At 42.9% G+C, this 15,659-nt stretch overlaps 1 protein-coding gene across 9 annotated transcripts in view; it reads left to right on the top strand.

Annotated features, from left to right (window-relative positions):
• The window catches only part of GREB1L (GREB1 like retinoic acid receptor coactivator), a 216,134-nt gene that overhangs the window by 135,982 nt on the left and 64,493 nt on the right, over positions 1–15,659 (top strand). For 6 of the 9 annotated variants that reach the window (XM_059724182.1, XM_019490419.2, XM_019490418.2 and 3 more), the window contains 4 exons: positions 519–656; positions 12,672–12,806; positions 13,184–13,321; positions 13,659–13,778. In XM_059724182.1, coding sequence (XP_059580165.1) covers positions 519–656; positions 12,672–12,806; positions 13,184–13,321; positions 13,659–13,778 — 531 coding nt within the window. The remainder of the gene's footprint in view (positions 1–518; positions 657–12,671; positions 12,807–13,183; positions 13,322–13,658; positions 13,779–15,659) is intronic. The other 3 variants (XM_014606644.3, XM_019490421.2, XM_019490420.2) reach the window with 1 other exon arrangement.

Here is a 15,659-nt window from a genome sequence, read left to right as displayed (position 1 = left end):
GATCTGAGATCTCCTATCTGCTTTCTGTTTCCTGGTTTATATGCTGCTGTGCTGCTTGTCCCCTCCCTGATTTGCTGCATGCCACACAGGCTGCCCTTGCCACATGTGGCAAGTTGGTCAACCCTGATCTAGACAGACCCCAAATGGGGCAGAATGTTGCAGAAGGTTGTGCATAGAATCCAACCAAACATTTTGATGTCAGCACCATTTGTGTTCTAAAGAACATATATTTAGAAAAATGGTAATTTATATAATGCTATCCAATTAAGGATAATGCTCAGGTGCCCCACACCTCCAGCTCTACTAGAAGCTGGCAGTCAAGGCCTCTTAGTGCCTTATGGCATCTGAGTTGTATTTATTTGGCACTTTGCTGAAGGAAAAGTTTTCTTATTTAAGAACTTAAACCCTGAAAAATATGTTTTATTTCAATGTTGCTGTTTATTGTATGTGCTTGTCAGTATTTGTTAACCTTGTATATTACCCTGCTGGAAGCTAAGCATTGTTAATATGTACTGTAGCTCCTTCACTTCCAGAGTGTAGAAGCAGGCAATCATCTGCTGCTAGCCATTCTGCTAAACCAAATTCTTCTGTGTCACCATCCACAACCCCGGAGGGTGGATCAGCCAATGGATACAAATCAGGGTTCACTCGGACAGGTAGGAACTGAAAGTGCCATGTGCTACAGAAATAACCATGGAAGCAGTGGGGTGCTGGTTAATTAACTCGGATGCTGCTCATCAGAGAGACCAATGGGTAAGTGGATGGTCAGAAATGAGTCAATCACTTAAAAGTGGGAAGACATCTTCCAAATTTTATGCTGCAGAACACGGGTGTCAAATTCCCTTGGTCCCATGGGCTAAATCTGAACCATGAGGCTTCCTGCAGGCCAGACCCAGACTGCTGGGCCTCCCATAGGCAAGATGACTATAAGCAGTGGCAACATTAATCCCTGTATTGGCTGGGGCTGCTTTTTCAGCGCAGCCATGGAACCCAGGGAGTTAATGCCACTGCCACTTACACCCCTCTTCCCCAGAGGCAACTAAAAGCCCCAGTGGCCTACAGGAAGCACTGTGGTCTGGGTCTGGCTTGGGGGAAGCCTTGCAGGCTGTGTCTGGAGCTGGGCTATGGAAGTAACAAGTCCCACAGGCTGAATCAAGCCTGTGAACATATGCACACCTCCCCCCCACATACATCGTCACCCTTGAAATACCCCATACCAGAAATGTAGTAGGGCAGCTCTATGACTAGATGGTAGCAGATGCTTTTGTCTCTCCTGTCCTCCCTCCACTCCCCACCCAACACACACAATAATGATGCTTGGGACTGTGGCCAGGTCACCCCCGTCAGTTACGTTATTGTCCTGTACATGTTCACAAGAAATGTTAATGGATTGGGTAATCTGGTTTAAGATCGATGTGTTTTCCCTTGTGGGACAAAAAATAGATTTAATATTTTTTCACTGTCTTCTCACACTATTAAGTTGTATTACTAGTTGTAATAAAACCCAGTGATTTTTCTAGTGAACTAGGATGCATCATTTCACAATATGGTAATCTTGCATGTTTAAATAAAGAGAAGTAAAGACATTTAAATGAATTGTGACTGACAAGAGGAAACACCTTGATTTTTTTTTTTTTAAATCACTAAAATAGTTTACCCAGAGCAATTTCTTCTCTGTATTTATAAGCCATAGTTTTAGTGGTCTTGTTGCATTTTTCATTGTGTTCATTTGTTTGGATTTTTTTACTGTCATAATGTTATCTTCTTCTCTGGTTCTTAAATGTTGTAAACATGAAACTTATTCAGAAGAGCTAGAGTAGGACAAGAGGTACATATTGCTGTTTTGGGAAGGAACCCTCCCTCTCCAAGAATGACACCTCTGTCTTACACCTTTTGGTTTTGCTAGACACCTGCTGGCCAGAATATAGATTTCAGTGAAAGAATGTGAAGCATATAAAAAATAAGCTTATCCCAATAATTATTTTCTGGATGAATGCTTAAAAGAAATGAACAATAAAAAAAAGTGGACATAAGTATTCCTATAGGATTGCAGTTGTTATTCAGTGTGTTCCAAAATACCTTGGCAGAGGCAGCAGGCTTTGGTCCTAGTTAAGGAACTGTATTTCTAATGTAGAAAGACACTGGTGTTTCAACACTTGCATTTTCATTCTGTAATGACTTGGACTCTAGGTCCTGGTACAAAAACAGGAGAACACATTTTAGTCAGAATAACAAGAAATCTAATATTTACACAGCTTTGTCTTGGATTTGGACCTGCAAGTTAATAGATACACTTTTTATACTGTGGTTTCTGCTAGCTGATTGTGATTTTCTTCCGCTTGTTCTGTTTTGTCACTGTTTGCACTCTCAGGTCACAGCTGTCAAACCCTTTTCATCTCCTACCATTGTTATCTTCCAGCGAAGATAACATCACATTCATGCATACAAATTCCATTTGACAAGGGAAGAAAAGCCCACAGGTTTTGTAGGCTGTATAAATCTATGTACCACCTTTAGTGGTATAATGCTGCTGTCCTATATTGAAAGGAAATTAATTTCTCTATTGTATAGTAAATTCAAATGAATGTGCTCTAGCCAGGTTTTCCCCTTTGTCTGTCTTTGTAACCAAAAAATAATGCCCCCCAGCCACCCTAGAAGGGCCTGTTGAATGTATGTAAAAATATATTTACCCACATATTGAATGCGAAACACTACATTAAGAGAAGATTATTAAGATTGTAAAGTAAAATGCTTAAGATTCAGAAAATGCTAGAATTAAAGTTGCCCGTGCAGCCTCAGTTGAATCTCCTTATTGTGTGCTTATATATAGTTGCATGATTTTTTTCCCCCATAATATCCCTTCCTTATTTAGTACAGTAGATGGCCAGTGCTCAGTTAATGAACAACCATTAGATGTTTTTGTTTTATCCTCATTGCTTAACATATAGCCCTTGACCTTGTATAGTACACACTATTCAAACTTTGCTGTGGAGACAGAACTTTTCATTTCCCGCTAAGATTTGTGAGAGGCTTTTCACAATAGTATCTGAGTGCTTCTCAAATAGTAATGAATGTTAAAATTCACAAAACCTCTGCTATGATAAGTTTTCATTCACGTTTTGCAGATTGGGAATTGAATGGAGGATAAAGTATTCATTAACTCTAGGTGCCAAATTGGAGATGTCTAGTGTCCAATTTTTCCGAGTACTTTGTATTAAATAATACTTCACACACTCAAGCCCAGCTCATTACCTTCAATTGCAACTGGTAGTACTAAGCGTTTTCACAAATTAGGCCATATGTCTTAGATGGAAATCTAAAACTGAAACACATTATAGTGTTATATATAGATCATGTGTTTTTTTTTAGGGGACCTTTTTATTACTGGAAATCATTTTTGAGTTGTATAGGATGAAATTTAGCCTGGGGAGTCACTTTTCTAATTTTGGCGCTTGGCTACCATCTTTAAAAATGGTGGCCATGACTAACACAATGAATAAATATCAATATCTCAGTACCTATGAGGTTGATTTTGACTTTCTAAATGACTTTAAATAGGTATTGAAATAACCAACACACTTCCTTTTTCTTTTGATGAGTTATGGCCCATTGTTTTGCAGCTCTAAGTCTTTAAATGCAAAAACTGTCAATATTGACCACTATGGCAACACAGTAAGAGTGCTTGTTTCAGGTGGAAAGTTTACCATTTATTTCTTCAAAGTCTCATTTAATAATAATAATAACAAAGGTACAGACGATTATAGATTTCATAGATTCATAGATGTTTAGGGTCGGAAGGGATCTTAGTAGATCATCAAGTCCGACCTCCTGCGCTGGGCAGATGTGTTATAGTACACATTTAAGTACAAACACTTCAACTGAAATTTGAAGTCAAGTCTGTGATATGTTGTACACTGGATCCTCTTAATTTAAGTATTTTTCTTCTGTATTACTATCCTCAGATTACTTTAGAACAGTAGCTTTAATTGGCTTATCTGAATGTCCATTTTCGTTGTCTCGAGGCAATTTCATTCCATCTGGCAGTTTAGTTTTAGTATGCGTCACAGGTTCCAACACATCCAGAATTGACATCCACCCAAAATTTGTTGGATCAAGAGTTTGTGCATGTTGTGAATTTCTCCATTCACAGTCTTGCAAGTGTGCTTGGAGGCAGTGCTGTTTGAAGGAGTCATGGTCCAGAGGAAGTCTTGCAGAATTCTTGTGTGCCATTTGCCTCCATTTATGTGCCTAAGCAGTGGACAAATTATCGCTCACAGGATCATTGTAAAGCATTCTGACAGTGAATAAAGCCAGTTTATCAAACAGATATTCAGTAAGCTCCTCATTTTTTCCAAAAGTTGTTGCATAGTCTCCATGTACATCAAATCTTTTGATTGTAAGATTTGTCTAATTGATGTCACATTTCCACAGCCAAAGAAACCTCCCACTGTGTCTATTCCAGTGAATCCATAAACTCTAAGAGCAGCATGCTCTGGAAATAATGAACAGCAATAGTAGTATGATGGTGCTTCTCTGGGTTTCTTGTACATGTACATATCATGCTCAGTCATGTGACTGATGTAGGAAGCAACAACCCATACATCAGTATCTTTGAAATCAAAAATGATGGTGCAGGAATTATCCATTTGAGCTGCAGGGAAGAACTCCTTTGTATCAGCCTCACATGTAGATTTCAATACGAAGCATGCATCATGATCTCCGGATTTTAACTCATAGCAGATGAGATTCATTGTAAAGTACAGCTCAGCGTGGTGGAAGTGAGAATGCCATTCATTCAAGAGGAAACATTGTAGTCTCATTTTGTTAATGCTTTGATCAAAATGAGCACCAGGATGCTCCAGTAGGCATATGCTGGTCAAAAACAGACTTGAATGACTCTGAGCGACGTCGCTGCTCGTGCTGTTTTGTAATAGTCTTCAACAATTCTTGGTTTTAAACATCATTAATGAAGTGAAATGCCACTGCTTGTGGGTGTCGGCCAGCAACATACTTGAAAAGACTGGGGGCATATTCCAACATCTATTACTGCAGGAGTGGTCAACCAGGGGTACTTGGGAGGGCCCTAGGGGGTACATGTGGGCGGGGGATGGTGAGGGCAGTGATGCCCTTGTACAAGCTGTGCAGGTGCTGCCTGGCTGGTTGGACATGGTGGGGAGGGGAAGCTTGCATGCGGCAGCCGCCGCTGCTTTCCATCACCCCATGCTGCCACCGCTCTGCATCCGGCTGCATGCCACTCCCTCCCCCTGCTCCATGTCTGACTGCGTACCACTCCTCCTTTCCCCCCCCCCCCCCACTCTGTCTGGCCACGGGCAGCACACTTACTAAAAATGTTTGAAAACCCCTGTATTATTGTATGATAATGGTGGTGGTGAGGTTGACTAGAGGTTCATCAATGTTACGAACTTTGATTTGACAGGTTTGTGGAATGTCCTATCTGCTGTGAAGAGTGAAAAGGCTCATAGAAGTAATTCTGTATTGCATGGTTTCTTCTGAAGTCATGGTAGTCTCTTTTCTGCTGGTTAGAGGGTCAATCAATGACTTGTTTCATTGCAGTATGGTAACTCTTTCCTACACTCTTGCTTGGTCTTGGTTGCAGTTGTCTTCATTGCAAAGGTCTTGCTTTACCTTGTGGTGATAGTATCATGTATTCACTGAATTCTGGAGGAAAGTGTCTCCAAAATGTTTTTCACCATCACATTACCCTCATCATGGGATGTGTGCAGATTCTTCCTTACTTCTTCTGTTGCTGGCTCTCTGGAGCAAAGGGAGCGAAGAGTTGGTTGATTCAGATCCCATGGGTCTGCGTCCCATTCTTCCAGAGTTGTCTTCACTGCATCAAGAACCTTGCAGTCTGTCTTCAGGCTTGACAGACCCAGTTCTGGATGGCGATACAAGGGTTGCTTGAAATGAGCCACCTGTTTTAGTTGTTTTGTAAACTGCATAATAACTGGTCTACTGAGTATGTTGATTGCAACCATGGATAGATTCTTGGTAAATCAAATCCAGCCCCCACTTCTTCTGTTCTTGGATTCTTTGTTCGTGGTCATTTCAATGACCTGGTCTGGAGGTAGTTTGCTGCAAGTCCTTCCAGTTAACAAAAGTGAAAACACTGTAGTCATGTGCACCTTTTTGCCTTCTCTCAATGTTGTCATTCACCAGTAATACAAGGACAGGTATCTTAGATGCCTGATATTTCCATAAGCTGCTAACAGTGCAAGTATTCTATGGCAAGTTGATAAGTACTCTTTGAAATTCGTTCCACATCAATTTCAACATCTATGATATAAGACAAATACTTGGTCATATCTGATTCACAATTGAGCACTTTTTCAAACGTTGAATGTACCAATTCCTGAAAAGCAGTTGAACTGATGAATTTATCATGTCCATTTTCTGTAGTGATATCTACCAACTGTTTCAAGCTGTCAGTTGCTTGAGGAGTCTTCTGGAGGTCTCTGTGTATGTACATATTCAGTAAACCTTCTATTAACAGTTTATGGAGGCACTGTTGTAATGTTTATCTGAAAACACTCTATGTGTACTACCTGCAGCCACAGCTAATTGTTGAAGACCACTACCTGTACATCTCTTTCCTAGATCATTGAGATAAGACATTTCTGTGTGAAACCCTCCAGGTACTCCTTTCACACAAGGCCTTTTCTTCTCATCTACATTCCTTGATCTGCAGCCAACTAAATCACTGGCATCTTCCTCAGGTCAGCAACTTTTTGGCAACAATCCATCAAGTCTATAACAACTTCTTTGCTTGGAGGCTGTGTATAATATTTAATGTTGTATGTTTCCCACTTCACAACACTGCTTTCAAGAGAGCAATGATATCCAGTAAATGCTGGGACCTTTCCACATGGTTGAATTGCTTGGATAAGTGCATGGGCAGTTGACTGGGGCACCAGTATTCCCTCAAAACTAACTTCCAATCTCTATGGTTTTGGTTGACCATGTAATTTGCCACCCTCATAATTTTTGGTGATAACTGGGCAGACTAGATCTTTCAGACTTCAGGTTTTGGTATAACCATGGTTGTTGTATCTAAAATAGTTTACTCTTGGTTAAATTAAATTGTTTGTGTCATAATTACATTTGTATAATGGCTTGTTTTGGAGCCTGTTAACCCATCTTCACTGAAATCATCGTTATCCATGACAACAGTATAAGGCTGACCTAGAGCAATTTCACTTGGACGCAACTGACCCTGTTGAATTGATTGCGGTGTATCTACTAAAAATATTGAACTATGGTCAGATTTGTAGCATTCCTGAAGTGCCCATGCTGAAAGTTTATCAAGAATATTGTAATAAGAAGTGCCCAGTTTAATTTCCTTCAGGATTTGGATGAGTTAAAAATTAATGTAGATAAGAAGTAACAACAAAAGGATAGGATTACTGAAACATTGACTCTTGTATGCTATATGTTGTGCCTTAAAAAGTGGTCAGTGATATTGTTATTTTGCATTTAAAAGCTTAAAGCTGCCAAACAATGAGCCATTACTCATCAAAAGACAAAGGAAATTTGTAGGTTATTGCAATACCTATTTAAAGTAATTTAGAAAATCAAAATCAGCCTCGTAGGTACCAAGATATTGACGTTTATCCATCGTGTTAGTCATGGTCATAGCTGGTGGAAGGGGGGACAAATGGGGCTTAGCCCTCCAAACACGGGGCAGTGGTAGGGCTGCAAGGCAGCCTGGCCCTGGGCTTCCAGCAGCTGCAGTAGGGGTGGAGAGAGGCGCATATGCAGCAGTGACAGGAAGGAGTGGGGCTAGTGCTGGTGGAGGGGCAGGTGCTGCACAGCCAGGGTGGGGCAGGGCATGCAACTGAGCCATGAGCAGCTCGTCTTGGGGGTGCAGCTCCTGCTGCTGCATGCACCCCAGGAGGCATGAGGGGGTGTGTGTCCCTGAATCTGTGTGAGGCAGGGCGGGCTGCTGCTGCAGGCCAAGCCCCCCATGCCCTCCCAGGGAGTGTGCAGTGGCAGGAACTGCCACCCCCCACCTCCCCATGTCCCCAGACGAGCTGCTCGTGGCTCCTTCCTGTGCCCCACCCCAGCTATGCAGGGCCTGCCCCAGCCAGCCCCACTCCCTCCCTCCCTCCCTTCCTCTCCACAATGGCCCTTTTTCCTCCCCCTATTCCTTCCCTGCAGACTTACCTGCTGGGGGGAGGGCACATGCACTCACCCTCCCCCCCCCCACTAAATAATTTTTGCTCCCTCCGCCTATGGACATGGCTGCCATTTTTAAAGATGGTGCCCAAATGCCAACATTTGAAAAGTGATCTCAGGCTAAATTTCATTCTAAGCAACTTAAAAATTATTTCTAGTCATAAAAAGGTCCTCTAAAAAATGCATAAACTCTCTCTCTCATATATCCTTTGAAATATTTGGAGACTTCTGCAGAGCAGCAAGGTGTGTGTCCAGTCTCCTTTTGAAGATCTCCAGGGTAGACACCTGCACCACCCCTGCTGGGAATCTATTCCAGAGTCTGGTCACATGGACCATTAAGATGTTTTTCCTTTAGTATTAACTCCCCCCCCCCCCCCCGAGTGCTTAACTTTGCAGCCTTGAACATCCTCTTTTAGTGCAGCTTGGTATATCATTTCATAGATTTTTATTTTGGGGGGAAAAATGAAAAAAAACAATACATTTCACATGATATCTAACCTATGTCTCTTGAGTCCTACCCTTTCTGATGTCAGAGCACTGAGTAGTGTCCATTCAGAGCATTCACTGGGAGTAAGAGCCACTTCTCCGGACCATGCAGTAGCCTTTCATGCTGTAACCGTACCGTTAAGGACCTGTAGTGATATGAATGTAGCAAAACTACTCCAACTCTAACCCTGCTTTGTCATCTGTAGCTCTCTTATAAGGCTGTAGGCTTGTTTACACACAGGTAGAAGTTAAGAGTGTAACAGCTGCTGTGCGCTCCCACATCAGCAGCTCCCTCTTGAAACCATTCCAAGTGAACATTTGTCTATGCCAGTCTCTCTACCCTAGTAACCTAACTACTTGCCAGATCCATCTCTTTTCTCCCTCATCCACATTTTCCTCCATTGTTCCGTGTCCTGTTTTCCATGTCCACCAACTACCAGTGTCTGCTGCTGCCTCCTAAGTCCCAGCTCCTGATCAATTCTCAGGATTTCCTCCCTACAGTTCCCTGTCATAGTCTCTTTGACCAGCCAGTCCTAGTATACCCCTCCAGTCCCACTCTCTCTAGACAGGTTGCACTGAGCTAAAGATTGTTCTCTTCCACCTTTGCATTTGAATTCCTCACTCAGGCTGTGTGGGTGGCTGCAAGGAGCACAGAAGAAGCCGGGCTCATTGCTTTCAATTCTGGTGCCTGGCTCAGAGCAGTTGGGAGCAAACATTATAGCCAAGACGGCTGAGCCTCTCTGGACTGGAACATATTTAGTCCTTCTGTAGGACTGGCACATGAACAGCCAGTCAGCTGCAGAAGCTGTAATGGGGTCACACAAGTCCAGTGAAAATAGAATCTCCAGCAATTTTTGCTGCAAAAAAATGGAAGAAGCCTATATGGAACTTGTGCCAACAGTAATTTATTTTCAAAAACTTGTTCAAATTTGGACGAATTCTCGCAGACCTAGCAAAAGGCATACCCCTAACACAAAGAACACACCCTTCCCCCTTCCTCCACCCCCTGGCAAGAACAAAAAACACAAAAAATGAAGTCTGTGTTCCAAACTAGAGGAAAGGAGCATTACAGCTTTTCAAAAAAATTGCCTCGAGTTTTTTCTAACTCTGGCAAGACAACATGCCTTTCTCCCCCTCCCCCCTGCCTCATTCTCATAAGTGACCAAGTTTTTTAGCTGAAATTTTACAAAAATAATAATTCAGATACTCAGCATGGAAAATTACAGTCCAAACAGTTAAAGTCTGGTAAAGCTCCAGGGTAATAAATAGGGTTTAAAAAGGGAAGCATTTGGCAGCCTTAATAGTTGGTGCTGTCAGCTCTACTTACATACACTTGGATTTTTAAGTAGACAAAAGCACACACAGATATAGATAGCTAGATAAGTATATGTGTATGTACACACATGAACACACAGACACATAGACATGTCTATTTCTAAAATTTATATAAAGCTAGAGACATAGATTTATTGTCATAGAACAAATCCCTTAGGATAGTGGTGCTCTTTCCCACAGGCCAGATGAGTGGTCAGGGCCAGTCCACAGGTCAGATCCCACGCAGGGCTGGGTCCTGCATACCTGGATCAGGTCCCACTCTGCTTTGGCCTGGGCCTGTGCACCCAGCTTGGTCTCTACATCACTTCTGTCCTGCATGCCCAATCTGGTATGCAGGGCCACAGTCTCTGGTCTGCAGGAGCTCCCCACGGGTCCAGAAATTTTAATCAGCAGGGGAGCAGCAATTAATGCTGCCACTACTTCCCTGCTGTCAAACTTTCAAACTGGTGGGGCCGGTTTGAAAATTTGGGGAGCCCTGCAGAGTGGATGACACAACTCTATGGGCTAAAGGAGACAGAGATGAGCTTGTAACCCTGTATTCAATGATGTAGTATCAGATTTCTGTGGAGCCTCTGACCCTCTGTTGACTAGTTAGCTGTTTGGCATATTTACTATGGACGTGGAAAAAGTAATTCTGCTGGAGCAGCAGCAGAGATCTTTCCCTATTCTCTACCTTGCTTATTCCAGCTGGCAAAAAAGCCTTCCTCCTTCTCTTCACATTGTTCTTCTATTGGTGTGTTGCTTTGGGGTACTTTATTTTGGCAGATAAAGGTGGTAATATTCTTTACCTTCTGTTTTCTGTCACTGGCTATTTTACTAGGACATCTGTAGGTGGGATCTAGCATACTCTGCTCACTTTTTGCAGATTAATTCACTCAGTGAAATGTAGTTAATATTCTTTCAGAAGAAAAGTTCATTGTTAGGTCACAAGAATTTATGTTTGTTAGTGCATCAACGTCCAAAGTGTGGAGTATGACTTGAATTCAACTACAGATATTAAATACCTTATATTTAGAGCAAGGGTCTCAATGTGAAGGTTCTGGGCTCATTTCCTAGCTGTACAACTGATTTGCTCTATAGAACAGGGCAATTCACTTAATCCTTCTGCATCAAAGTTTCCCCAGCTACAAGACAGCAATAGCAACAGTTGTTCACCTTTGTAAAGTGCTTTGTGGGAGGTGTGTCTAGTAGTTTGTGGATAAGACATAGAATCAGGAATGCTTTAGTTCTGATATTGGCCCCCTATCATCTTCTGGGAAAATCGCTTAAGTTTTTTTTGTAAAAGAGGATAATTGTGTTTACTTGCTTAATCCAGAGAGTTAGTGTGAGGAAGATCTAACCCAGAGGTTCTCAGCTGGGGTACTGTGGCATCCTGGGGTGCTGAAAGAACCTGACATGAGTGCTGCACTACTGCCACCACTCTGTTTTCAAAAGGTATGTCAGAGCTGAGCTGAGAAGCGGTTGTAACAGGAGGACCTGGCTTACGTTGTGCAGGTGGGCATGCTGCTTCTGCTGTAGCCCTTCCCAGTTCAGCTCCAACACACCACCTGAAAATGGAGAGGAGCTAGGCCATTCTGCCTGGTGGCAGTGGCATGGTGAAATTGCCCCATTTTTAGTCAGCACATCAGAGCCAAACCAGGAACAGCTGCAGCAAAAGTGGCGCACCTGCCTTTATAATGAAATGCAGGCGGGCATGCCTTTCTGCAGCAGCCACTTCTCCATTTGACTCCAATACGCCTCCTGAAAACAGAAGCATGCAGGACAGTTCCACCTGCCCTGCATGCCTCTGTTTCTGAGAGGCATCATGCCAGGTCAGACTGGAAAGGGCCATGGAAAGAGCAGGTGCTTCTACCACAGCCACTTCCTGATCTGGCTCTGCTGGAGGCATGCAGTGCAGTTCCACCTGACTGTGGTGGCAGTGACAGTGACTGCACCACAGCACCCCCTTGGCCTGCCCTCTCTCCCATCCTGAACCTCATGTGTCCTTTAGCCCAGTCCCTGCCCTTCTCACCCTCTCAGCACTCCCTATGTGCTAGATGTGTAGCCTGGCACCTCCCTGCCACCCAGATGTCCCCCAATTCTATCTCTGACAGCCCTAGAGCTGGAGTTTGGGGTGGGGGATCACTCTGTTAGGAAGAACTTGGATCATTAGTTCCCAATCTCCATCACTGACCTGGTTCTGTGTGTGGGGAGTCTGTTGCTGTGTTGTGTGCAAACGTGCTGGACCAGGCACAGCTAGGGGAACACTTCCTGTCATCAGCCCAAAGGGGTGAATATAATATAATTATCCAATCAATTAATAACACATTAATTAATAGCAGTACAATGTTTGTATTCAAACATATTCATAATAGGTTTTTTTTTAATGGGGGTACTGCTAAATTCTGGAAACGTTTGGAGTAGTGGTTTGAGTCTAAAAAGTTGAGAACCACTGAACTAGGTGATATTTTAAAAGTTCTCTGAATGTGAAAGGTATGTAGGTGCTAAATAATGAGCTGCAGCATTAGCTCCTGGGAGAAAAGATAGTATATAAATGTAAGCTTATTTATTTGACATTTCTAAGAAAATCACTTAGCCGATAATTTCTTAGGGCTGTACAAATAGATGCATTTTTTTTTCACAGAGTTACTTTGTTGAAACAACCTTTTTTGCAGATTCCTCTGTATTTAGTCCAACAAAATCCTCTTCTGCCATTAATTTAAGTGGAACTCAAGATCTGTCCCAGAACAAGAACATAGTGAAACCACTGGCTTTGTCTGTGCAGCTTGTAGGAAAGACTTTTGCTACAGGTAATCATTTACTTTTTAGGAGGGCTAGCGAGCTTGAGAGTTGTCTACTCAGTAGCTGGGACTAATGGAACCCTTTATCAGGAGGAAAGGAAAAGAGGGCAACACTATACCCCCAACTCTCTCCATGCACTTCCCATTCTGTTGTTACTATCCACATCACGGGTACTATTCTGGCCCTCAGACCTGACAATTTGGTCAGTGAGCTTAAAAGAAAACTATTACCTCTCTGCTTGAAAGCCATATGAGATTTGTCCCTGGATAAAAGTGGATTCATTTGTTTTTCTTATGCTTTTTGTTCAGTTAATTTTTTTTATATTCTACAGTTCTTTGGGTTGTTTAAGGATTGTCTAAAGCTGTACTGTATTTGTTTTATTCAGCTCCCCTGTCACTACGTGCCTCTGACGTTACTAATGGAAACAGCAGTGGAGGAAGGAATAATGTTATGAGCTCTACACTTTCTCGGCCTATACCTCATTCAACTTCCCCCAGCCCTGGTTGTGCTGCTGGAGACCAGGGTACAGAATGGCTCCGAGTTCTTGCTATTTCATTTTAAACTGCATTTGCTATTGAATCTGAAAAGTGTAACTTTGTTTTCTTTTCCACTATAATTACTTTTACAACTCATGCTTTGGAATGCTGTAGGTTGCTGGCATGATGGTGGATGATAATGATAGACTCCTTATTATAGCTGTTAGCATTCCTCAGATTACAATGCAGAATAGAGCACTAATATTAGACCTATACCAGTGTAAAAGTAGCTTGTGATTAGAACCCAACCAAGGGTATAAGCCCCTGAATGGCAATGGGTGTGGGAAGGTATTTTGAATTATGTTTTCCTTTCATTCTTCTCAGCATCCATGTCCAGTTCTGGACCACCAAAGAAACGACACAGGGGATGGTCTCTTGGGTCACCGGTGCCCCCTCCTGGTTTAGTTGTACCTGTTCCTACGATTCGGCCTCTAGCAAGGACAGGTAAGGCTTAAATAATTCTGTACATTTCCTTTTGATTAACCTTTGTACAAATTCTGTGCTTAGCTGGCTCAGTGACTTAGGAATGCTGCTCTGAACAGTTGCATAAAACACTTCATCACTTCCATGAGGAAGTAACTGGCCTTGCTAAGGATCAGTGCCTTAATTTGTTCAACCCCTTACAAGCAGCAGTGATTATTAAACCCCATGCTCCCTAATTTGAGATGAGACAAAAAGAAGCATAGCAATTAATGGGACAGGAGAAGGTATGATGAGAGTGGTAGTAATAAAAATGCTAGGTTGCAAGGGTAGCTATATGTATGTGCATGTATGTCTACCAATATAAAAGAGTATAGAGGCAGAACAACTAAGGCATCTTGCTTTGTCTCCAAACCTGGGCTGAAGGCTGGCTGCCTCTAGTCATCTGAGCAGTAAATGAGTACCTTGGTCATTCAGGCAGGAAGGTCAACATCAGTTGGATGTGGTGTTAACCACAGCACTGTCTTGTGTGCCATTGGCTGTGGAAAGTGGTGTGCCTTAACTGTGCTAGCCCACTGGGCTATGAGGCTCTGGCGGACTTTTGACTTTTTGATACAAATGCATAAAATTTCTTTTGCTCCTCAACTTGGAGTTGTTAGTTTCAGGCAGGTACCACATGTGGCAGAAACAGCATGCTCAGCTTCCCCATAGGAAAAAAGGACCTTATATAGACTTAATGTTGGCTGCTTTGTATGTCCCGTTAAGTCATCCTCAGCTAGGTGCAATTCTGCCTTGACAGCAAGGCATCTAGTGAATCCCTAGAGACCTGACAGGGACATGTGATGTTATCCGTGGGTGGGATAAGAGGTGGGATTATATACTAAATATTCACATTTTGAAATGTAACTACTTGTCACAATAACAGTTTTCAGATTTTGCATTTAGGGTACTTACAAAGGGGAGTGGTTTATCTCATTTTAAAGGAAAGAAGCTGAGACAAAGTTAGACTCAAATTGTCCATAGTAACAAGGATTTTGAGAGCATCAGTTTTTTGGCTTTTCAGTTTGAACCTAAGTTTTAGAGGTGCAAGGTATCTACAACTCCGAAAAGAATCAGTGGGAATGGCAGGGGCTTAGGCCCCAGGGGCAGATCCAGGGGAGTTGTTGTGGTACAGCCCCCTTCTGCTGCTGCCACTGTTCATGGTTGACTGGGTGCAGGAGGGGCTTCTACACACATGCAGGGAAGCTGCTTTGACACGCTGTAACTACAGCATGTTGGGGCAGACTCGATTAATCAAGCCTGCTGGAGTGTGGTAATTACTGTGCTCCAGCAGATTCCAGTGTCACGTATATCAGCATCTCCACACTGAAAAATGGCAGCAGGGTGCTTCAAAATAAAACTCATTCAATGAGCTTTAGTTCAAAGAGCCTTACCAGCATTTTCCAGCATGGGTACACTGATACATGAGATGCCCTGGGTGTTTTTAATTAGCGTGGCTCTTAGAGCCTTGCTAATTAAAGCACCCCGCTCCCAGAGCATATCTATAAATGCTTGAGGAGCCCCCCACACTGCTCCTGCCCTGCTCTGTCGGGGAGCTGTGTTAAGCGGCTGCAGAAGGTGGCAAGCACCTCTGGGGACAGCGGTGGTGGCACACAAGTTCCAGCTTCTAGTCCTGCCTGCTTTTATGTGCCTATTCCCTGCCTGGCTTCCTAGTGTCCCCTGCCTACCTAGGGGCTCCAGCCATGCCTTGCCCCATCCATCCATGGTCTGAAGGGCAGTGTGCCCACCCCCTTTTAGTAAATCCTAATCCATCCATGCCCGCACCTGAAATCAGGGCATGCCTGTCTTTTTGGACATCCAGAAGCAGTGGTCCTTGTTGAAGAATTTTTGCTTTTAAAGTTATTT

This window comes from Alligator mississippiensis, chromosome 3, assembly GCF_030867095.1.
Source record: "Alligator mississippiensis isolate rAllMis1 chromosome 3, rAllMis1, whole genome shotgun sequence".
NCBI classification, from domain to species: Eukaryota; Metazoa; Chordata; order Crocodylia; family Alligatoridae; genus Alligator; species Alligator mississippiensis.
Note: the sequence above shows the minus strand (reverse complement) of the source record. Positions and strands in the feature narration are given on the sequence as shown.